Source organism: Eptatretus burgeri, chromosome 16 (genome assembly GCF_056783735.1).
Source record: "Eptatretus burgeri isolate ZD-2024b chromosome 16, Ebu_testis_v1, whole genome shotgun sequence".
Lineage (NCBI taxonomy): Eukaryota > Metazoa > Chordata > Myxini > Myxiniformes > Myxinidae > Eptatretus > Eptatretus burgeri.
Genome location: NC_140976.1, coordinates 19781973 through 19805895, shown reverse-complemented (window position 1 = coordinate 19805895; position 23923 = coordinate 19781973). Strand labels below are relative to the sequence as shown.

General features: G+C 42.9%; 2 protein-coding genes and 1 long non-coding RNA gene across 7 annotated transcripts in view; 1 reads left to right on the top strand and 2 right to left on the bottom strand.

Moving 5' to 3' along the window:
- WDTC1 (WD and tetratricopeptide repeats 1) overlaps positions 1-19173 on the top strand; it is a 62268-nt gene extending 43095 nt beyond the window's left edge. For all 3 annotated transcript variants that reach the window (XM_085858747.1, XM_085858746.1, XM_085858745.1), the window contains 14 exons: positions 52-135; positions 2231-2277; positions 2822-2933; positions 3016-3203; positions 5511-5693; positions 5856-5950; positions 6249-6364; positions 7017-7095; positions 7202-7298; positions 11991-12167; positions 13613-13890; positions 14070-14223; positions 14455-14647; positions 17068-19173. In XM_085858747.1, the coding sequence (XP_085714873.1) occupies positions 52-135; positions 2231-2277; positions 2822-2933; positions 3016-3203; positions 5511-5693; positions 5856-5950; positions 6249-6364; positions 7017-7095; positions 7202-7298; positions 11991-12167; positions 13613-13890; positions 14070-14223; positions 14455-14647; positions 17068-17262 (1998 nt within the window). In that variant the 3' untranslated portion in view covers positions 17263-19173. The remainder of the gene's footprint in view (positions 1-51; positions 136-2230; positions 2278-2821; positions 2934-3015; positions 3204-5510; positions 5694-5855; positions 5951-6248; positions 6365-7016; positions 7096-7201; positions 7299-11990; positions 12168-13612; positions 13891-14069; positions 14224-14454; positions 14648-17067) is intronic.
- LOC147010650 (uncharacterized) lies at positions 2601-3384 on the bottom strand. Its single transcript, XR_015052146.1, has 2 exons — positions 3169-3384; positions 2601-2888 (listed from the first exon to the last, which is right to left on the bottom strand). It is a non-coding gene; the product is annotated as an uncharacterized LOC147010650 (long non-coding RNA).
- Positions 19174-21584: 2411 nt separating the features above from the next.
- LOC147010648 (transmembrane gamma-carboxyglutamic acid protein 1-like) overlaps positions 21585-23923 on the bottom strand; it is a 60088-nt gene continuing 57749 nt past the window's right edge. For all 3 annotated transcript variants that reach the window (XM_085858752.1, XM_085858750.1, XM_085858751.1), the window contains one exon: positions 21585-23038. In XM_085858752.1, the coding sequence (XP_085714878.1) occupies positions 22526-23038 (513 nt within the window). In that variant the 3' untranslated portion in view covers positions 21585-22525. The remainder of the gene's footprint in view (positions 23039-23923) is intronic.

Genomic DNA, 23923 nt, shown 5'->3' with positions numbered 1-23923 from the left:
GCAAGGTTACAAGTTGAATGAGTCCTAATGACTTTGCAATGCATTTTGAAGGAAAAAGCCGTGCTGGGATTTCAAAGGAGGCAACATGTCACCGAGGCTTTGATTAAAAGGCTCGGTTTGGAGTCAGAACTGCAGGTAAGTTTGTTTTTGTTTTTTTTTATATAATAATTATTTATTTTTGTGATCTGCAAGGCTCTGATTTTCTGAACTTTTCTTTTTAAGGTCATCGCACAACCATACTCAGGATCTCTTCTATTCCCAACCCAAGCACTCCCGTTTTCCAAGTTTATTGTGATTTATTTTCCCACCTCTCCCTCACCTCTTTTCGTTTGTTCGTTGTCGGTTGTTCTGTGCCTTTGCTGTTTTATCCCCGCTTTCCCCTTCCTCTACTTTCTGCGTTTCATTCAGCTTGTGTGCAGCTTGTTCACCACCATTAGGGACGGATTAAGAGTATGTACCTTGGGCCCTTGGCAGTAACCCAACCATGGGTCCTCTTGCTCCCCTTCCCATCCCGTAGTAATCGACATCGGTGAGCTAGGTCACAGTGCACTATGTTAAGAATGCATGAGGTCAAAGTCGGGCCAGGTCTAGATCTCAGGATATGTTCTTTTCGATACTACGACGATGCTTGTTTAATATTTTATATTAAAAAAAAAAATAAAAGGAAACCCTGTATGATAAACAAGAACAATTTTAATGAAAAAAAAAATTGTTACATTTTGAAACTAAATCAACAATGACAACAATTTAAGACAAGACAATCAGTTGTCATTTATATTTGAAGGTGCAGGCAGTTTCTCCACCCAAAGCACCTCATGTTTACCATTACATCGGCCTTTTCTTAGATTTTTGTCGGTTAAAATCGGCAACGGTTTTGAGAAGTGGAGTCCTGTTGTCATACTTCACTGGCGATGCTTATGATTGAAAGATCATTAGGCCGATGTTGTCCCATTCGGTTCCTGACCTCATCCTTGAGACACTTTAGTTTTGAAGGACTGCTCGGCCTCATCACTGCAGTTCGATACGATCATCGACAGATATATCTGAAGAGATATTTCAATGCGAAGAAATGTTTGGGTGAGGGTGTGTTTGGAGGTATTTGCTGCAGTCTTTGTTCTGCTGACTTAATTTGTTTATGTTCGGTTTGAAGCTCTGTTGAAGATGCCAATAAGGTAGAAAAAGAGATAAATTCACTTGCAATCATGGGTTCCAGATCATTGGGATGGGGGAGGGCAGGATTTTCTGTGGCTTGCCTTATCTCATGAGTCGAGATGGACAGACAACAGGGACAGACACACTGACACTAGTTTGGACAGGAATCCAAACTTGTTCCTTATTTCATTGTATGCTTCAAAATGGTGTTTCAAGGCACTGATTTAGCTGATCAATGATGACGAGGAACAGCACAGTGTCTTCAACATCTCCATCGTCAAAGCGGCGGTTGCACATCAGGACGCGCCTCTTGGCTGAACTGTACTCATTATGGCCACACAGTTTAATCCCTCGGTCTTAAAAGTCCTCAAACTCTGTCTGCTGGGTCTTGACAACATTGACAAGGGACTCCAGAAAAAGACACCACGGCATTCACATTGAAGCTGGTGTTTTGAAGCGAGAGACTGTCTTGGAGCACTTTCACCAGACGAGTGTTCAAATCACAATGAATAGAGCTGAATCCAGTTGACTCAGTTTGTCAAGGATCGACTGAAATCTATTCTTAGGTGATCTAGTACTGAGTGGGGTGAGGTTGGAGTCTCGGGGTGAGGGAGGATATCCTTTATTTGCAAACATTTTCACAACGATCAAGACTGATAAAGATGCCAGAAGACATTATTAAAGTGCCAAATATGGACATCGCTAAACCGCCAATTGTGCGTCTGTCTTTCTTTTGTGAGCAAGGTGAGCACAATAACAGCGGAATCGATTACAGTGATTACCGCCCCATGCATGGGCCATGCATGGGCTCCCTCTTCGCTTGGATCCCGGGCGACCGCACATGCCCCCTTGATCGTCATTGCCCCAGTGTGTCCTTCTCCCCTTCCCTTGATCCCACTCTCATGTCTGCTCTGCTGTTGGTGGTTTCCCCCTTTCCACTTTGTTCCATTCTGTTATGCTGTAGCTATTCCACGAGTCTCGCCCTGTGTACCAAAAGGTGCTCGAAACCGTTTTTCATGCTAAATTCTTATATTTCATCAGATTGTTGTCACTCATGCTTGTGGTTTGTCCTTTGCAGGGCCACACGGGTTGCGTCAACTGCTTAGAATGGAACGAGAAAGGAGAGTGAGTGATCGCCCCATTCACAGGGGAATATTTAATTTGCTCCTCGTCATTGATTCAAACAAGTGGAGTCGCACAACTTTTGAAAAAGAGCGAAATCGATTTTTTTTTATATTCCTTTAACGAGGCTCATTAAAACAGCTTGAGTCATGATGGAAATTTATTGGCAATAATTAAGGATTCATTATAAAGGACTTATTGATTGCATCATATGCCTATTCCCAACACATGAAGCCAGAAGAAGCAAGGAATTGAGTACAATTGGGGGGGGGGGGGGTGAAAGGGATTGGGAGGAGGCGATGTGGGTTGTCGTCAAAATGCAACCATTTTTGTGTAGGCAGATAGTCACTTCGGCTGTTACCAATCTAGCCAACATGCTGATAATATTTTTAACCGATGCATCCTCCAAATCATCGTGTTTGATAAGTAGCTGGATTACTTTTGTGGGTGTGTCACTTTTAATGTTTAGGGAATTACAAGTATCTACTCTTGTGCACTTGTTGGCAAGACCGTCTCCCTTCTGACAGATATTCTTTCTTCGCTGCAGGCTGCTGGCATCGGGCTCTGATGATCAACACGTTATCCTCTGGGATGCCCTGCGGCACACCCGGCGCCTGCAAATGCATACGGGACACACCGCCAATATATTTTCTGTTAAGGTGATGCAGCGCAAGTCAAACCGCAGAGGTATTTGCTTTGGAACAGTAAGATGTTTGCTTAATTCGTCTCTCAATTCCACAGTTTTTGCCACACTCGGGTGACCGTCTCCTCATCACGGGCGCCGCGGATTACAAGGTGCATGTACACGACGTCACCGTAAAGGAGATCCTGCACATCTTTGACAAGCACACGAATCGGGTCAAACGCATCGCCACGGCCACGACAGTCCCTCACATGTTTTGGAGTGCTGGCGAAGATGGAACCGTACGGTGAGCCGGCTCCTCTTTCTCCCGACTCGCAACCTTAGCCCCCTTCCCCTTTTCAGGGGCTCGTGCCGAGTTTAGGTTGTTGATTTACTCGTGTATTTTGGGATGACGCTGGCTCAGAGGGCGCACAGCATTGCCAGCTTGCAAAACAAATGCTCGAAGCTGTAAGCGTTAGCCACGTTCGTTTTCTCCGAAAGGATTAAAATGGATCTCCCAAGGCTTTCAATGGTCACATGTCCGAGTACCATGAGTAAATGTCACCCAAGGTTTCATGGGGGTGGGGGGGTTTCCTTTCATCCTCCAAATGTATAAAATGTCCACGTGGTAGAAATTAGGCACAAAACCTCTTATGTTGTGAATGAATGTACATAAGAATTGAGAAGCTTGCGACTACTTCGGCTTCCACATTTCGGTGGCTGAGCCGTCACCAGGTGCCTGTCCAAGGTAAACAGAATGGCAGCACGTTGCAGTTTATCAACCACATGATAATTCCTGCTGAAATCTTGTCCAAGCTATTTATTAATGAGGTTAATTTTTATTTATTCCTTTTGTTTATTTAATTCTTACTTAAACTTTGTACAGCAGTTTTTTCTTTGGTTTTGAGTTAAATTATTTAAAAGTTATTTCTGTGCTTGGGTTATACTTGTGAGCAAGGGGCTCGCATTGTGAGCAGCAACGTACACTACATGGCCAAAAGTATGTGGACACCCGCTCGTCCAACATCTCATTCCAAAATCATGAGCATTAATATGGAGCATAAATAACAGCCTCCACTCTACTGGAAAGGCTTTCCACTAGATGTTGGAACGTTGCTGCGGGGATTTGCTTCCATTCAGCGGCAAGAGCACGAGTGACGTCGGGCACTGATGTTGGGCGATTAGATCTGGCTCGCAGTCGGCATTCCAATTCATCCCAAGGGTGTTCGATGGAGTTGAGGTCAGGGCTTTGTGCAGGCCAGTCAAGTCCTTCCACACCGATCTCAACAAACCATTTCTAATTGGACCTCGTATTGTGCATGGGGGCATTGTCATGCTGAAACAGGGAAGGGCCTTCCCCAAACTGTTGCCACAAAGTTGGAAGCACAGAATTGTCTCGGATGTCATTGTATGCTGTAGCGTTAAGATTTCCCTTCACCGGAACTAAGGGGTCAAGCCCAAACAATGAAAAACAACTCCAGACCATTATTCCTCTTCCACCAAACTTTACAGTTGGCACTATGCATCCGGGCAGGTAACATCTCCAGGCATCTGCGAAACCCAGATTCATCTGTCTGACTGCCAGATGTTGAAGCGTGATTCATCACTCCAAAGAACGCGCTTCCACTGCTCCAGAGTCCAATGGCGGTGAGCTTTACACCACTCCAGCCGACGCTTGGCATTGCACACGGTGATCTTAGGCTTGTGTGCGGCTGCTCGGCCATGGAAACCCATTTCATGAAGCTCTTGACGATCAGTGCTTGTGTTGACGTTGCTTCCAGAGTCAGTTTGGAACTCGGTAGTGAGTGTTGCAACCAACGACAGACTATTTTTCCGCACTACGTGCTTCAGCACTCAACGGTCCCGTTCTGTGAGCTTGTGTGGCCTACCACTTCACTACTGAGCTGTTGTTGCTCCTAGACGTTTCCACTTCACAATAACAGCACTTAGTTGACCGAGGCAGCTCGACCTGGGCATAAATTTGACGAACTGACTTGTTGGAAAGGTTGCATCCTATGACGGTGCCACCTTGAAAAGCAGAGCTATTCAGTACGGCCCATTCTACTGCCAATGTTTGTTTATCGAGATTGCATGGCTGTGTGATTGATTTTATACACCTGTCAGCAATGGGTGTGGCTGAAATAGCTGAATCCACGTACTTTTGGCCATGTAGTGTATCTCTGCCAACTTGGTGCTGCCTTTTTACCTCTGCCACCGAAGTTGTACGTAGGTGATGTTTTCACCCCTGTTTGTTTGTCTATGAGCAAGATATCTCAAAAAGTTATGGATGGATTTGGACAAAACCTGGTGGACATGTTGGGTGTGTGATGAGGACTAATTGATTTGACTTGGGTGAAGATCCAGATACGAGAATTTTTAAGTGATTCTTCACCATTGAGAGATAGGGCCAAAAACAATACATCGCATGATATCTCAAGGTTGTGTACGGGTGATGACGAGAACAAACCAATCAGATTTTAATTCAGGTCAGCACATCCAGCCCATCAGTGGGATACAAAACATAAACTGTTCAGCCTGGCAGAGGTAAGTGCTCCAGTGAATGCTGTTCTTGTTTGTTTTGTTTCCTCTCGAACTTGTTGCGCTTGTTTCACAGGCAGTTTGACTTGCGTGAGACCAACAGCCGCTCTCAGGTGCTCATCGATTTGACCGCGTACTGCGGCTCCCAGGTTGAAGCAAAATGCCTTGCTATTAATCCACGGGACAACAGTTGCCTCGCAGTGGGTGCCAACGACCCCTACATGAGGCTTTATGACCTTCGAATGATCCACAATCACGGGTAAGATATGGAATTGGTGAGTTGGGAGAGGGGAATTCAATGGTGAGCTTGCAAATTACATAAGTGATGATTTATTCTTTGATCTTCACTTCTGACTGCAATATCTTCCTTCCAGTTACATCAGTGCATCATTTGCTAATCGTGTCACCAACGTTTCTGCAGGAAGGGAGCAAGGCTCAACTCACCTGGTGGTTCACAGTACCCCGATACAGTGTGCAGCCTTCTGCCTGAATCTGCGATCCAGTACTTCATTGCTGGTACGGAAGGCAGTTAATTATCTGTTGTTTGGTGCTTGCTCGTTGTGGTGCTGTAACCCTAACAGCTCAGCCTTTGTTGACGTTGCATTGTTTGCAGATGTATCTAACGAGGTCACAGGGTAAAATAACGTTTGGTTGGACAAATGCGTCAATGCATTGTCTTCTCCAAAACGCACTTTGTTTCTGTGTGGATGCAGCCCTCAGCACAATTTTTGATGCATTTCTACGCAGCATCGTATGGGGTGCACATCGCTGTGTTTATTATTATTATTTTTTTTTAATCGCTTCCTTTTTGCAGGACACCTGCCATCCAAGCAGTCAGATTACCAGCGAAGATTTCGTACCCTTGCCGCAACTTACGTCACCTTCAGTCCTGATGGCACGGAGTTGCTCGTGAATATGGGTGGAGAGCAGGTATGGCGTTTTGATTTCCATGCCACACAAGAATCCTCATTGGAGGACAAAGTTGAGTTTACCATATGGTTGGCTGATTGGTGTTCCCAAAGGAACCCCCTGGCTCCTGATGCAGGGAATTCAGGTTCACATTCCATATACCATGTATTATGCCTGGTGTTGGCTTAATGGTTAGGGTGGTGGGCTTGGGATGCTTGGATCCTGAGTTCAAATCCCACTTGGCTGTTGAATTAATACCAGGTGGGGTTGACTCTGCCTGTCATCCTACCGAGGTCGGCAAAATGAGTGCCAGCTTGCTGGTATCCTGTGTCGGAGTGGCGACCCGTCCAGGACTGTGCCCATTAGCCAAGGAGACTGCTTAGGCAGCACCAACGCTCTGCACAGAGTATGGTCCCAATGGATGGATGGATACCATGTATTTGTCCAGTGTCTCATGTCTTTTTGATCGGTTTCAAAGTACACTGATGTCTACCAATGTCTTTGTCCTGAATGTCGTACATGTACGAACTCCTCCCTTAGACTTGGATCACTATGAGAAACACCAGTTGGTTTTTGTTTTTATTTTTCTCTCCTTCCAGGTGGTTTATAAGTATTTCTGTATAACTGGATTAGGATTATGCATCACCAATGATTGTTGTTTACTTCTGTACAGATTTATTTGTTTGACCTCTACGGCAGGCAGAGACCTTACTGTTTCGCCATGCCTTCGTCATGTTCTACCACCCCGCCGGGTGAGTGGCCCTCTTTGCCTCGACCAGCATCGAATAGTCACCAAGCACTTTGCTCCTCCTTGCCAAACACAAAATTTACTCGTGTTCATTCTGTGTCCTGTCTTAGGTGAGGTACAGAATGGGAAGTCTACCAACAAAGTCACAAATGGCCTCTTGCTCTACACCAACGGCCTGAGGCTGCCGGGTGATGCGCAACCTTCCAAGTGCGTTCGACCACCACACGCCAACGATGTTTCTCCAAATGAGAATAGTTTGTCACTCTGAACTAATATATTTCATGTAAAGTGGGCTTGAGTGTCAGGAAGGCCTTTGAGCCACACCCAAAGTCATCGCACTGTCCACTTGGTGATAAGGCCCCACAAGAAAGGAGAATTGGGCAAATAGAGCTTTTAACTTTTAAAATTTGTTTGCATGAACATGGCAGGGCGAAAGCTTTTTTTTCTTAAGTTGATTGTTAGACATTTTCATGGTTTGCTGTGGGATTATGATGTTGGATTCTGTCTGTTCATGTCACACTCGATAATCTGCAATGTTGATGGACCCAAATTCTGTCGGTTTAGTTTTTGAAAATTTGTTTTAAATCCCACAATTTTTAATCAGAGATCAAGTGTTAATTTCACTCTTGTCAGGCCCGGATGGACTTTGGCCCTTTAGTCAGAATGGCAAATCAGTTGACATGGATCAGCTCATGGGATGTCTGTCCTTCGGATACCCTGTGAGCTAACAACCGAACAAAAATGCAATCTTGGGATGTTTGCAAGACCGTTGCTCGACGACTTCAAAAAATATATAAATAAGTGGTGCCAGGCACAACAAATCCCGCCCATTTAAGGCATAAAGTTATTTTGGGGATCAAATTAAAATTTGATGCATCCTTAACCTGGATGTTGATTATAAGGAATATTTTAGTCTTCGTTTGAAGTCAATGAAACCATTTTTGACGAAGTTATGACCGTAAAATGATTTTGACCTTTCAAGGCCAGGTAAGGTCATGGTGTCAAATGAAAGCCAATAAAGGACTTGATATATGTCTTCCATAGTAAACACGCATATTGGTTCACGAAAAAAATAAGTGACCACTATATTCGTAATTGTTGTGTGTCTGTCTGTCTGTCTGTCCGTCCCGAGCATAGCTCCGTGGGTTTTGATCCGATCCTGATAAAATTTTGGTGGGGGGTTTATATCATGATCTAGTTGTGTTTTCCTGAGAATGGGCATGGTGCGCCCATTATGGGCGGAGCCACGCCCAAAAAACGTGTTTCGGTATTTGGTTAGCCCAATGGCACCTGCATAGCCCCACGGAGCTCGATTTTATTTTTTTTTTCATTTTTCTCCTAAGGTCAAGGTCATGAACTTAGAAAATTGAGAATTTTGACATAAAAATCCATCTTCTCAGAGGGGTTTGTCGAATCTGACAGGGGTTTCGGTATTTGGTTAGCCCAATGGCACCTGCATAGCCCCACGGAGCTCGATTTTTCATTTTCGTCCCAAGGTCACGAACTTAGAAAATTGCAAATTGTGTTTTTACGGGGTAGCCAATTTCAATTTGCATCTTCTCCTAGGGGGTTTGTGCAATCTGGCAGGGGTTTTGGTATTTGGTTAGCCCAATGGCACCCGCATAGCCCCACGGAGCTCGATATTTTTTTTTTCATTTTTGTCCTAAGGTCAAGGTCACAAGGTCACGAACTTAGAAAATTTCGAATTTTGACATAAAAATCATTTGACCGCCCAAACTTTGAGAGCTAGGATGACAAGATTTTTCATGCATAATCTTGAGGTCATTCCCCACCTAAAGTCTTGAAACCATTTTGCTCTATCTCGAACACCTTGCCCGTGGCGTCCCCTTCAAGTTTGTTTTTACACTGATTTCATCAAAGTATGAATAATCCGAGGAGTGCGAAATGCCATATAGCCTATATGACGTTATATTGTTCCTGGAATGTTCCAGAGGAAGTTTTGTACCAAAGGTCATAATCCTTGACCTTTGACCTTTTAAATTTCACAAAGGTCAAATTTTCAAAGTTGTGGGAATCGAACCGGGTTTTTGACCTTCTTCGACGAACTAACTCCAATAAGCTATAGCACGTATCCTGTTTCCTTATTTTAATGTCCACAACATTGTTTTGTGACCTTTTAAAGGTTATGCAAAGGTCAAAATTTGAAAGTTGTTGAACGAAACCGGGTTTTCGACATTATGCATCTAATAACCCGTCACTCGTACCACATCATGTTGATCATTTTTATAACTTGGTCAAACATAATCACATTGTCTCATCCTTGACTTCTGAAACAATCTACATCGTCAAATACCGCTCGTGAACCATCGTTGTCTTCAGACTTGTTTCTAACCTTTTTTGATTTATAGTGGAAAATATGTAATTTTGACCGATGACCATGACCCCCAAAACTTTGGACCCTACCGATCTTCACAAATATGCATTTTTCACGATAGGAATGGGTGGAATTATAAGTGACAAATAGAATAAGGTTCACTATAAGCTTAGTTTGAAGTAAATCAGATCATTTTTGATAAAGTTATGAGCGAAAAACGATTTTGATCTTTTCGTGACCTTGACCTTGACCTTTGATCCAATTGGACCCAAAAGTTAATGGGGTCGTCCAAGGTTCATTGCCCACCTGTGGATTAAATTTGATAGTGTTTGCTAAAGCCGTTTTGCCGTAAAGTTGCTAACAGACGGACAAACAAACAGACAAGCAGTCATAGACTGGTACTTACGAAATCGTCAACTTGACCTCTGACCTTGTCTAATAAAAGCTGTCTCGAGAGAAGGTAGCGACGCAAACCAGAAGCTTCTACGATGATTCTGTACCAAACCATCAAAAATCGAATGTTTGACCTCACTGTGACCTTGATATTTGACCGATTTTGACCAAAATCTAATCAGCACAAGTCATCACCCTCCTGAATCACGTGGTGTAATTTGACATTGGTAGCTTCTTCCGTTCTCGAGTTATCGTGCCTACAAACAAACAAACACACACACAAACAAACACACAAACAGATGATTGAAGTCATCAATATACTTACGAAATCTTTAGATTTCGTAAGTAACAAACCGGACGATTACCCTATCCCGCTCCGTTCCTCCGGGGGGGGGGGGATAATGAATGACGAGTCATCTCTTCTGGTGACCAGTGACCAGTGATCAAAGACCATCATTGTTGCCTCTTTAAAGCCTTGGTCAGACCATCATCCATAATTAAGAATGTGAGTTTTAACTGGCATGTGAAGGAGAGTATTGACACTTTTCAAAACTTGTTTATTTTTCCCAATGAAAGTTGTAACTGCCAATGCTCAAAGTTTAAAAAAGAAAGAAAGAAAAAAAAAAAAACATTTCCTACTTTGTCACTCAAGTCCTTCAGTTTCGATTGGAAAGCCAAAAGGAGCCGAGAAGAATGAGCCCCCCCCCTAAATAAATAAAACCTCCGAAGTACTCGTTACTAGTAGCCATTCTACGCGGCTGCAAGCGAATCTCTAAAATGTGTATCGTGCTTGTCGGTGAAGAGTTTCGCTCTTTATCAACTGCATTTGAACATTTTTTATTTTATTTTTTATTTTGGAGACATTCGCAAGCTGTGACGTTTGAAGGCTCCTCATGCTCACCGACGTTGAAACGATTGGTTCCAATTGCAGCAGGTTGTAAGTTGGAAAAGACAAAAATAAATGAAGAATTCTCCATGAAGTCTTTCAGTTAAAGAACGACTGAAGTGTTTACCTGCTCTTAAGTTCTCAATTGGCAACGCATTTCGCTACGACTTTTGTCAAAATTCATTTAGTTACTCCATGCTAATTAAGCAAAAAGTGGGGTTAAGCAATTGGTTCACTTTTCTGTCCAACCGTCCGTCCATCCACAAACGTCAGTTTACGATCGAGGAACAACTTGATTTGTATCGAACCTTATATTTCGACATGAATCGTAAAACAAACCTGCCATTTTACCGTACCTTGGCTCTGAATTCTTCCCGATCACACGTGCACAGAGAGGAGAGAGATAACATTTTTACCGTCTGCCTGTCTGGCAGTTAAATAAAATTGAAAATTCCTTCGAAACAGGAAACTTCCTGTTTTTAAGACGTCATAAAGGACACATACAACAGGCACAAATAACTACGTTACGTGTTCGAGTGATGTAATAGATAGACACTGCGTCAATGGCAGTGAACTTGCGGAATTAATTTTTTTTCATACGACTAAAATATTTATTTAATTTCAATTTTGTTATACACTTGAACACTGTAGAATACAAGTTGCCTTGTTACCGCTTCCAAAAACCTCCAGTTTTGCAGCACTTGGACATGTTAAGTAAGGTGGTGTATAAGATTGCATCAACGGTGCTCGACTTCCGGAATCTGATTTATTCGGTCACTAAAATCGTTATTTAATTTCAGTTGAATGATACACTTGAACACTGCATGCGATAAGGTATTCTACGAACTCTTTAGTTAATTTTGTTTTAATCACACGGATTGTAATTTGAGGCGACATTGCAAGTTTGAGGTTTTGCGGTACGAGCACAATAATCGAGCGGACAGCCGAAAGACCGGACACCATTCCCCCGGTCAGTTAAAACTGCCATTCTCAGTTTGTCATTGATGAATGATGGTTTGAACAAAATTTAAGGCTCCCTCAAAGCATCAAAGTTCAAATGTTGGCAGCTTCCCATCTCAAATTGTATCAAATGATCCATCGAGGAAATGTGCTCTTGCATGCTCCGACTTGTAGGAATGGATGTCTTCTTCCCCCGATAAGAATTGTGTGGGCAGAAAAACCACGTTTAAATGCAATTTGTTCTCAACTTCCGGTTTACCTCTAAATAGCAGACCACCGAAGATGGCTTTGTTCTCGCTGGCTTCCTTCCTTCTGACCTCCGTAGCCCTTCATGTTCGGATCTTCCACCGGCAGTTGAACAGCTGAAGCAGCAGGCCAATGAGGCATTTGCACGGCAGCAGTGGTCCAAGGCCATCGGTTTGTACAGTCGGGCCATCTTCTTGTCCCCTGGCAAGTCTGTCCTACATGGTAACCGTGCCGCCGCCTTGATGAAGCGAAAATGGTAAGTCGTGGCCTCTGTTAATTTGAGTGTTTTGTGAATTCTGAACAACCTTAATGAATCATCTGTGGGTAGGGTTGGGCATACAACCATACTTTTTTTGAAAGGAGTGTTTTTTATGGCCAAATTTCACGCTGATCACAAATCCGTTGAACTTTTTGACATAGGATGATGTCTTAGGTTGGTAAAATGCAAAAATTCAAAATGGCTGCCAAATTTACCCACTTTTCAGGTAAAATTTGATAATTATGGCTTACTAGGGCATGTAATATTAGGGTTGGGCACACATCGACTTTTTCTCTGTTGTCCCATTGAAAGGAGTTTTTTTATGGCCATTTTTCACACTGATCACGAATCCGTTGAAATTTTTGACTGAGGGTGATGTCTTACTAAGACATCATCCTAGGTCAAAAATTTCTCACTAAAACATCATCCTAGGTCAAAAATTTCTCACTAAAACATCATCCTAGGTCAAAAATTTCAACGGATTCGTGATCAGCGTGAAAAATGGCCATAAAAAACTCCTTTCAATGGGACAACAGAGAAAAAGTCGATGTGTGCCCAACCCTACTGTGGGTGGTGGCAATTCATTTGCCTTTGCATTGTTCACATGTTGGGCCTGAGATGATAGCAATTGAGGGCACAATGGTTTTCTCAAGATGTACAAGTTATTGTGTTTTGAATGATGGTTTGAACAAAATTTAAGGCTCCCTCAAAGCATCAAAGTTTAAATGTTGGCATTTAAAATAAATGGCAGATTAACTTGATTGCTTTGAACAAATTACCTTTCAGAATGTCTTTTCTCAATGTGTCACCTTGCCAGGTGATAACTTAACTCACCCTCTTTCATTTAGCTCCTCCACTAATTGTGAATCGAAATTCCTTTTTTTTTTCTTCTTTTTTTTTTCAAATTTGCCAGAACTAATGTTTGTGGTCCATTCGATCAGTGCTGGATGAAAAGACGTCTGACATTGTTCTTTACCAAGTTCCATGAATATAGGCACCTTTGTTGCGGTGTAGAAAAATTTTGAAGTTTCGGTTTTTCAAGAAATAATGACTATTCAATTTTGTTTGCCTTCTTTTAAATTTTTCTTCAATTATTTTCCTCGAGTCTTTTATTATTTATTTACTTTTGGTGAGAATTTGCTGCCGAGTTATTATTTGTGGTCAAAATTTTAAATATTTGTCTCAATTCAGTGGCTCTTCTTGAAATTCTCATCTTCCTCTTAACTGGCATTGGATGTATAAATATATTTTTTAAAATACATATAGCAGAAGTGTTGAGCAACTCAATGTTTTTTTTGTTTGTTTGATGTTTTTTTTTTTCTTGACATGCACAACTAAGCAATTCCTCTGGAGCTTTTCAATTCCCACTCCTCGAGCCACTCACATTGTTTTCCCGTTGGATTCCAAATGGTCTTCTTTCATGAAAGGAATCTGTTCTGCAGGGACGGCGATAAATACGCGGCTCTGCGCGATTGCCACATGGCTGTTTCACTCAACCCAGCACACCTAAAGGCTCACTTCCGCCTGGCTCGCTGTCTGTACGAGCTAAAGTACGTCAACGAGGCGCTGCAGTGTCTCGACGAGTTTCGTACCCGCTTCCCGGAACAGGCACAGAGCAGCGCTTGCGACGCGCTCGACCGTGACATCAAGGCGGCACTTTATTCTCGCACTGAAAACGAACCCTGCAGTGGGGCAACGGGCAGAGGAGAAGAGGATGATGGTGAGGCAGCTTTCAAATGCATGTTATTGTGGAAACGGTGAGGATGATCTCCCTTTTGTGACTATCCGCAAGTAGAATCCAAGACCGGACAGCATGCCGGCAAGCACACTACCGACTTGAGCTATCTCGAGCTCTGGGTATAGTGCACAAAATAAGCTAATTATATTGTTCCCGATCAGATGATGAAAAGAATGTGACCGGAGAAACGGTGAGGACGCGGGTTTTTTCCGACAAAGAGAAAGCTCTACGTGACAAGACCTATGACTACAAGCTGCGCTTTTGTGGACACTGCAACACCACAACGGATATTAAAGAAGCAAACTTCTTTGGCAGGTTGGCGTGAGCTTTTGCCCCAAAGCACTTCAAAAAAAAAAGTACTCGTGTTTCACTGTTCCATTATGCACTTTGTGTGAGTCTCATGAATGAGTCGTTCACAAATCCCGACGCATAAAACGTATGATGAGTAGCTATGCTTGCCGTGTCTCTTCCCGCTATTAATCATCTCTCTTTGTGCTTTTTGGCGAGGCTTTTCTTTGGTCCATTATTAACCTTTTGTGGTGACAGTGCGGGGCAGTTTATCGTGGCTGGCTCTGATGATGGTTCATTCTTCCTGTGGGACAAGTCCACCGCGAGCCTCCTTCATGTCCAGCGTGGTGATGACTCGATCGTGAATTGTTTGCAGCCCCATCCTTCAGCCTGCCTCCTTGCAACGAGCGGCATCGACCCTGTTGTGAGGCTTTGGTCCCCTCGCCCTCTCGTGAGTTCAGAAATTTGTTCGATTTGTTTGCCTTTTATGGACACTTAATTACATTGTTATTTAATTTCATAACATAATTAACCTTCATAGTTTTAATTACCCTTCTCTGACCAGCTTTGGAATAAAAGGTCGAATGATTACTTTTACGCAAGTACCCAAATTCTTATGCAATTCTGTTTTGAGCAATTCGTACTGAGAAAATGTTTGGCTCGTAGTTTAGGACAGAAGTAGAATGGTGAAAAATTTGCCCGTAAGTTGCAAATACTTCCTCTTTTATTTGTTCAGCAAATCTGTCTCGAACTGGAATTGAATTTTGACATCGATCTTCTCTTTGCCTAATTTCTGGGTTATGATGACACATTCCCCTTTTCCATCTTGTCCATAGTCAGCAAGATAATTGCGATTTGGCCATAAAGCCAGCACAAAGCCATAGTCACGGCCAAAAATAACTCACACCCTCGGCACCCTTGCATTTTAAAAAAATAACACAATTTTCTCTAAAAATAAGTTGAAATTGACAAAAGTATTTTTTTTCTCCTTAATCCTTTATTTCACTTAATATTACAGAACCTTTGGTTTTGATTCAGAACTTAATATATCCTTTTAAATCAGAAAATAAAAATAAATGGCATTGAAAAACATTATTGACACCTTGACGTAATATTTGGTATCACAGCGTTTGGACAAAATAGCTGCATTCAAGCTCTCCCTATAGCCATGAGTAAGCTCCTACACCTCTCCACTGGCAGTTTGTCCCACTCTTCTTATACAAACTGCTCCAGTTCTCCCAGATTTGAAAGGTGCCTTCTCCCAACTGCTGTTTTCAGATCTTCCCACAGGTGTTCAATGAGATTTAGATATGGACTCATTGCTGGCCATTTCAGAACAGTCCAGCGTTTTGTCTTGAACCATTCCTGGGTGCTTTTTCAAGTGTGTTTGGGGTCATTGTCCTGCTGCAAGACCCATGATCTTTGATACTGGGTTGATTATTGCACTCCAAAATGCCTTCGTAGTCTCCTGATTTCATGATGCCATGCACACATTCACGGCACCCAGTGCCAGAGGCAGCACAGCAACCCCAAAACATCACTAAACCTCCTCCATGTTTGACTGGAGGGAAGGTTTTCTTTTCTTTGAAGGCTTCATTTTGTTTTCTGTAAACAGAGATGATGTGCTTCACCAAAACGCTCTAATATGGTCTCATCTGTCCACAGGACATTCTCCCAGAAGGATTTGGGCTTGTTCAGGTGTGTTTTGGCAAACTCCAGTCAGGCTTTCTTATGTCTCTCTCAGCAGTGGGTCCTCCTGGGTCTCCTTCCATAGGTGCTTTCTCCACCATTCGAACAATCCTTCGATCAAGTTTTCTCTAGCGGCCACGTCCAGGGAGGTTGGCTTTACAGCACCATGGGCCTTAAACTTCCTGATAACATTGTGTACGGTGGACACAGGAGCATCAAGGTCTCTGGAGATGGACTGTAGCCTTGAGATTGTCCACACTTGGCTACAATCTTGCGTCTGACCTCCTCGGACAATTCTCAAGTTTTCTTTCTTTTCTCCATGCTCATTGTGGTACACACAGTGACACAAAACAGCAGAATGACTCCTTTACTCTGTTCAAACTGGTTGAATGGGTAATTTTTACATTGCAGGCACCTGCAACTCACCACAGGTGAGTTAAATTCCAAAGTAAAGGAGAATCACCTGCTTGAAATCGAATTATTTCTAACAACTTCCAAAAGCTGCCAATAATATTGTCAGGGCTATTTTATGATTTCTGTGTGGAAGAAGCTAAGATTTAGTAATTTTTCAGCTTTTTTGTTTTGTTCCACTGCAAACCAAAGAAATACAAATGTGGACACCAAAATATCTTTTTTTTTATTTCAACAATTTTCTGGAAGAAATGGTGCATCATTTGAAAAAAGTGCAAGGGTGTGCGTGCATGCGTTTTTTTTTTTTAGTGCCTTTTTTTTGAATGCCATCTTGAGATGTCTGCTTGCAAACGTTGGCAAATGGAACCACCAGCTTAATATCTGCGCAAACGACTATTCTTCACGATGCAGTGCCCCTTTTAGCATGACACCAGATCCATTTCTTCAGCCACCCCACCCTCTTATGCAGAAAGGGTGTGAAGGTGGTGGTTCAATAAGAACCTCACCAATCATGGAACTTTCGAAGAAAATTTGGTAAATAGTTTGCAGTGTGCCACTTTGTTAAATTTGCATCATTTGATGCTTGGAAGCAAATTGCCTTAGCCTCCCACAATGCAGCTGGCAGGTCACTTCCAATAAGCACAGGCAGCAAGTAACTCCCGTCGACACTGTGTCGATGAGCAATGAGCTGTGATCAAAAGCAAATGGTGTGGATCGGTCTCTGGGTTATCTTCAAACTCTCCTCCTAATCCCTGGCTTCTTGTGCCACAGTCTGGCTTTGAAAACGAGCGGCTGGTAGACGACACCGAGGCCGTCTGCACGGCCAACCAGCGGCGCATGAAGGCCGACCCTCTTGAGGTTATGCTTCTCAACATGGGATACCGCATCACGAGCCTGACGGGCTCTGAATTGGGTTCGGATGATGACACGGTTTCTGAACGCGAGGTTCACTGCCGCACAACTTGACAGGCCTTTCCTCCACCATCCTTATTTTCCTGAATTAGCCAAGCTTTATTCTTACCCACCCCCTCTTTTTATTTTATTTTTTTGCTTGGCCTTGGTTGATTTTCTGTATTCCCCAGATGCTACACACTAATCATTTTGAAATTCGATTCAAAATTTTTCTATTCTTTAGTTTGTCATGCATTTTGTTCTTTTCCAAAATGAACCTCTTCACACCATCCCCAACTCTTTCGAAATTGAATTATTGCTCAAATTTCAATCTCATTTTCCCCATTTAGTGAACCGGAATGTATTGTTGCACAGCTTGTTCTCTTTGGCGCCAAACCACCTCGGCAGTCGAAGTTAAGTTGGAGTCGAAGAAAAATTTCCATACTGTGATGCTGCCCCATTTTCTGGTTTACTGAAAATATCGGAAATTGGAATTTCACTTTATTAACCCTACTTACCCCTTCCACCCCCACCCACAATGGCTTTTTCTCTATACCCATCTGACATTGGGAGACTCGTTTCATGATGGTTTCAAACGAGCATCATTGGACTCCATCACTGTTGCCACTTTGGCAAACACCGTTTCATGAAGCTTGGTCCCAAGAACCAGCTCCCACACGTGGACCGAATCGATCACTCGTCATGGCCTCGCTGTTGTGGGGATGTGGCCGAACCGCCGTCTCTTTTGACTGCCCCTCTTGATACCATGCATGCGAGTATGGCAGCCATGTCTGGACACGGCAATTGAAGGTCAAAATTGCAGTGAGACTGCAATTTGTTCGAACACCCAGAATTACCTTTTCGTTTTCTCAACGTACGGTAAGCTATTGCACTGAGTTTGAGAATATTGCCTTTTCATGCAACTTTGCTTCATGCTGTAGGAACTCTTTGTGGAATGAGGTGGTGAGCTTGTACGATTGGCCATAACTTGTGTGCAAAGTAAAGCAAGGTGATGAAATCGCCAATTAGCCACATCCCATGAGGAAAACTGCTGATTGGCTGATGTGGCAGTGTTACGCATACCGTACAGTACACGCGTTCATACACACATGCACACAGATACATGCATGCACACCCGTGGCTAAATTAGTAGGAATTTATATTTATACTTGTGGCTTGGAATTCAAAAGAAATGAAAAATGTTTGCCAATACAATAATTTTCTCATGGTTTTCATTATTATTATTTTTTTCATTGTAACAGCTGAGTGATTTCCAAAATGTTCTTTCATCATCATCAATCATGATTTTATTATTATTTTGAAGGGAGGGAGGGGGCTTGGGGTAGGTGGGGGGGCATCTTGACAATGTTCAAGAATTTTGCATTTCTCTGGCACTTGGTACTGGTGCTGAAATGAAACCCATTGAGTTTGAAAGAACATTTGCCTTTCTGCATCTGGGAATGGAACATTTTCATTTGGTGGCAACTTTATTACCATAATCGATATGCTATTGACGTGGGTTTGGTTTCAGCAAAGTTTATTTGATTATGCCCCAGCTTCAGATTTACCTTCACCAGGCTTTGAAGTTGAGGTTCCTTTTTGTTCTTTTTTTGTCCCCCCCCCCTCCCCTCGTGCTGCATTTTTCACGCCGGCCTATCCGGTGAAACGCTGTACGAGCAATTTAAAAATCTGTTGTATCTTCATGTGGAAAAACCAACTTTGGGCAGCTCCAGTTGCCATAATGTTGCAATGTTTATGAATGGCTTGTTTTTTTGTTTGTTTTTTTTTTTTGTTACATTTTTATGTCAAACCGTCTGTGTTTGTAAAAAAGAAAAGAAAAAAAAGGAAAATTGCTGCTAGAGGCTTTGGGGTGTTGACAATGTTCAAAACTAATTTATAGGAACTCCTTAAAAGAAAATATACTGGATGCAGTTTGAAGTTAATTTGTATTTTTGTGCTATTAATAAAAAGAAAACGTTTTGGTAATATCTTTACTTTCTTCTTTTTTTTTTGGTGGGGGGGGGGGTTCCTTTTCTACAATAGAGGGGAGATGGAGTGGTTGCAGTTGGGTGTGTCTACATTTCACAAGCCTGAGGATACTTGTAAAGCTTGTTCTGATCGTTACAGTGGCTGGTTGGGATAACCGAGGTCCTGGAGGTGTCCGAACACTCACCTACGAGGTGTCTATTCTGGGCTTGAATCCCGACCCAGCCATAAACTGTCGTCCCGGTGTTTCACAGGCAGGGCGATTCATCCATCCATTCATCCATGGCCCTCGGATGGCCGTTAAACTGGGCGTCCCATCTGCCGGCGTTAAGTGGTCTACGTTAAAGATCCCATGGTGTCCTATGCAAATTAAGAGGTGAGTTATGGCCAGCAGTCTGAACAAATTCCCGTCGCCTTCGGTTGAACGTCAGGCCTGGACAGCCTGTTCATGAGTGAAATTGGCATAAAACATTCCCCAGCCGCCCCAAAGTGGGAATTATTGATCATTGCATTTGGGTCCGTTTTTGTTTGTCCGCACAGAACTTTTTTTTTCTCCGCAACCGCTTGCTCTGAGACAAAATTTTCACCACGGGAGCGACTACTCGTGTAGATTGTTATAATGATAACTATATCATCGGTCACGTGATGTGGCAGCCATGTTGGTAAAACTTTGGACCTCTGTATCGCTGAAACTGCACCAAGGAAAAAATTGAAACTTGGCGCATGCCAATACTCCTCACGGGGAATAAGTATGATTTTTATGACGTAATAGGTGTCTTTGATATGACATCATAATTGCATATGTCGAACATGACATCTGATCAGTATGAAAAAATTTTAAACTTCCAAAAATCTTCTTCTCTGAAGTGGCTGAACAGATTGAAGCAAAACTTTACACATATGACCAATTATACATGAACAAAAGGTTCACACATGACTTGGTCACATGGTTTGGCAGCCATATTGGATTGACCCGAAAACCCATAAAAATCTTCTTCTCCAGAACGGCTGGACAGATCGAGGGAAAACGTCACAAATGTTCCCCAAGCCTTGGGGATACCAGGGTATTCATGAATAATTGCTAAGTCACATGGTCTGGCAGCCATATTGGATTGAGCAAAAAATCTTTAATTTTTTTCTCTCGAACCGCTTAATCGATCACCGTGAAACTTCACAGTTATCTAGTGGTGATGGGGAATATATATATTTTAAATTTCAACCTGATTGGATGCATGGGCTCAGTCAGAATTATTTGATTTTTTTTTTGATTTGGGTTCCTTTTGATTTTTTTAATATACTGTATATATTTATTTATTTTTTGAATAATGCTCACTTGGTTGTGACTGGATGGGTTTGAGGGTAGAGGAACAGCAGCTGAATGTGAAACGTATCCAGGTTCCTCCTGATCTCTCTCTATCGAGTGCAGCCTGTGGCTGCTGGTTGCATCATTGGTTGGGACGCGGCTATGCCGCTGATGCAGTGTCCCCCTTACCAGTACACTGGTACTCATTTTGCCGACCTCGGAAGGATGACAGGCTGAGTCAACCTCCTGGTGTATATTAATTCAGCAGCCAACGGGGCTTGAACTCAGGAACCTAGGATCCCAAGCTGCCACCCTCACCACTAAGCCAACACCTGACTTTAGGTTCCTCCTGATGACTTCATCTTTGCTTTTTGCTTGCTCGGGTTCCTTGTGATTTCTCCAATGCAGGACTAACTATTTGGTGTTCCATTTGATTTGAATTTAATCCTTCTAAATTCAATTGAATAATAATAATAAACGTCATGGGTCTGGGTCAGGTGTCCGATCAAAGCGGGACGTCTTGGTACCAGGTCGTCACTGCAAGCCCTCCCCCCCCCCCCCGACCTTCTCAGAAGGTTGACAATAGTAGATTGTGCAATTTGGGTAGCCATTTGAAAATCTGAGTATGAAAGCCGAATCTGACCCTCTTTGCGTGAGGCCTCTCTGATGTTCATGTAACAGGAGAGAGATTGCAGAAAAGGCATCGAGTTGAATTAAAATGGTAATACAATCTACAGTACAGTATTCTGAAATACAAAAAAGGGATTTGTTTGCTCGAATGTCAAGTAAGGAATATGCCTGCAAAAGAAAACCAAAAAATTCACCTGTGCAACCTGACACTGGCAGGTCGCAGTGTTCAAATGTAACCTTGTTGTTAAAATATGGTGACCATGGTGTTTGATCTTTATTCGATTGGAGTTAGTTTTGGGGGGGTGGTGTGTTTTTGTTTTTTTTTGAGCTGCAGCGTTGTACGTATGTTATAGTACAGGAAGCTTGGTTCACCAAGGTGGAGTGTTCAGTCTGGTATGTTATCTCGTTGAGAATGGTTTTCATTGTTTGCTGTTTACCATAGTTGGCAGTGACATTGAAATGTGATATAATCCAGAACAAACACCAAACCAACTGTTTTATTGGACATGTGCCAGGCATTATAACCACAAATATTTCACAAGAGACAGAGAACAACCTCGTCATGCTTTGCGAAAGGCAGCTGGAAAGAGGACCGAAGGTGGAAGACTTCGGGACATGCAGAACCATCTTCTTGGATAATCTTGAAAAGGAGCTGCCTCCTTTTTTTTTATTTTATTATTATATTCGAGAACCTAGACCGTTTTTCCCCAATTATTCCCTTGATATACAGCCAATGGAGTACCGGTGATTAAACACGGCATCGGCACGAGCCAATCGAGTCGGCAGTTCGTGGAAGCTATTTTGAGTGCGTCATGTGAAGAGAGGGGAGGGCAGGTTTTGTTTCCTTGCTATGGGGAGTGGGGGGGGGAACCCCCACTGGATTTGTTTTTCCTTGTTTGAAAAGTGAAGCAACCCTTGAAAACATGTCTTGGCACGTGGGCAGCAACCCAGAGCGAGAAACAACTCCACCGAGGGTAATTTAAGACGTACAAATGAGTAATGCAGAAACTTGCGATGATTAGTCAAAACCATGTTGTATCCCACAGCTACTTGTAGATTTTAGTGTGCAAGTGCTACAGAATGAAGGTGCAATTTTACACTTTGCCAAATGTAAGTTTGTTGCACCTTGCCCCTAATTACCCTGACTTTAACCCAAGGAAGGAATCGATAAGAAATTCTAATTTGTATGTATATATTTATATAACCGGTTGCAATTTAAAAAATATTCTGTACTGTACATGCAGTTTAAGAACTTAAAATTGTATCACTTTCATGAAAAATGATGACTTTTGCTCTTTGTGAACAGCAACTTCCACCAATTTCAGACATGTATTTGTTATGATTCTCATCTATTCATTCGGAGTCAAAAGTCAACTTGACACAAGTAACTGTACGTTCAATCGACGGACATGACACTATTCAACTGCTCTTCTGCTGCTTTGTGTGCTCTTCAATACTAGTGCTGTAAGGTTGCTGCACATCTGGTGGATTCGGGGTCGTCGTCTCGCTGTATGATGGTGGTGGCCCACTGGGTGTGGGGCTGGGTGGCGGGTAGACCATGTTGTCACATCCTGTGGCCTCGTCATAAGATGGTGGAGGCTCCCCTCCGCTCGAGGCATGCGACTGCGTCGATGTAGAGTTTGGGTGGTGCACGTACAAGCTGTCCCGCACCACCGGGGAATCCAGTCCCACCCGGCTCCCAGATTGCATGGTCTCCCATGGCAGGTCTTCGGGAAAGCTGCTCAGTGAATTTTCTGGTCCGGATCCCTGCGAGGCTGAGTGGCGTGTTCGGTAGCGCCACATAGTTAGCAGGGCAAATAAGAGAACTACCAGGAAAGTGACCACAGGCACAATGATGTAGAGGCTCAAGTGGTTTCCCATTACCCCAGCATCATCCTCATGGGTCTGGACATATGATTCCCAGAACTGTTTCTGCAAGCACAGAGCACAACACTGTCAACCTTTACTCTACCTGTCAACATACCCACTGAGCCCGACTGGATGCCAACCTGGTAATAATGGAGTTAACAATCCACAAGATGGCTTGAGCATCGAGCCTTTAATTTAAACTGCAGTTTGTCAAATGGCAGCTCTCATGTTGGAATTCTCAATTTGTTTGCACATACTGAGAATGCAACTCGTCCATGCCCACTGGTAATTTTGTCATGCATGGAGAAGTGATGGATCCCACGACCAACGGAATAAAAAGGTTGAATATAAAGTTTTTAATGAACTCGACGAATGAAACCAGGGCAAGAAGCACGTTAATAAACATGTGAATGTGAAGAAGCCATCCCTATCGGAAAATAGATCATGCTTGTAAACTAAAGCTCTGTCTCGTTTACCCTCTCCTTATCGACTGACTTGCTTGAAAGGTAGTCAGGAATAAATAAAAAAAAGAAAGAAGTGCAGATACACTAACCTGAAACGAAAGATTCCTGCCACCTTCATTCGAACGTCAGACCTGTCTGGCAAGGTCAAAAGGATACACAAACTTGGACGCAGGAGGCGGCCATTTGGCCCATCGAGGCTACCTTACATCGACAGTCGATAACATTAATGCAAGGGTGTGGGGGTTGTGGGAGGAGGGGTAGAATGAGAGTAGTAGGGGAAAATACAGACATCACCAGGGTGGTTTATACACGTGAGAAAAATACTGTATATATTACTTAAAATTACAAAGTAATTTGTAGTTCGATTTTCTCTTGTTTTTTTCTTTTTCTTTAAAAATTGAAGGTTTTATTTGGGGGTGGGGTGGGGGGGGAGAGGGACTTTATGGTGGTGAGTCGAGAGAACATTTACCTTTTGATGAGACCC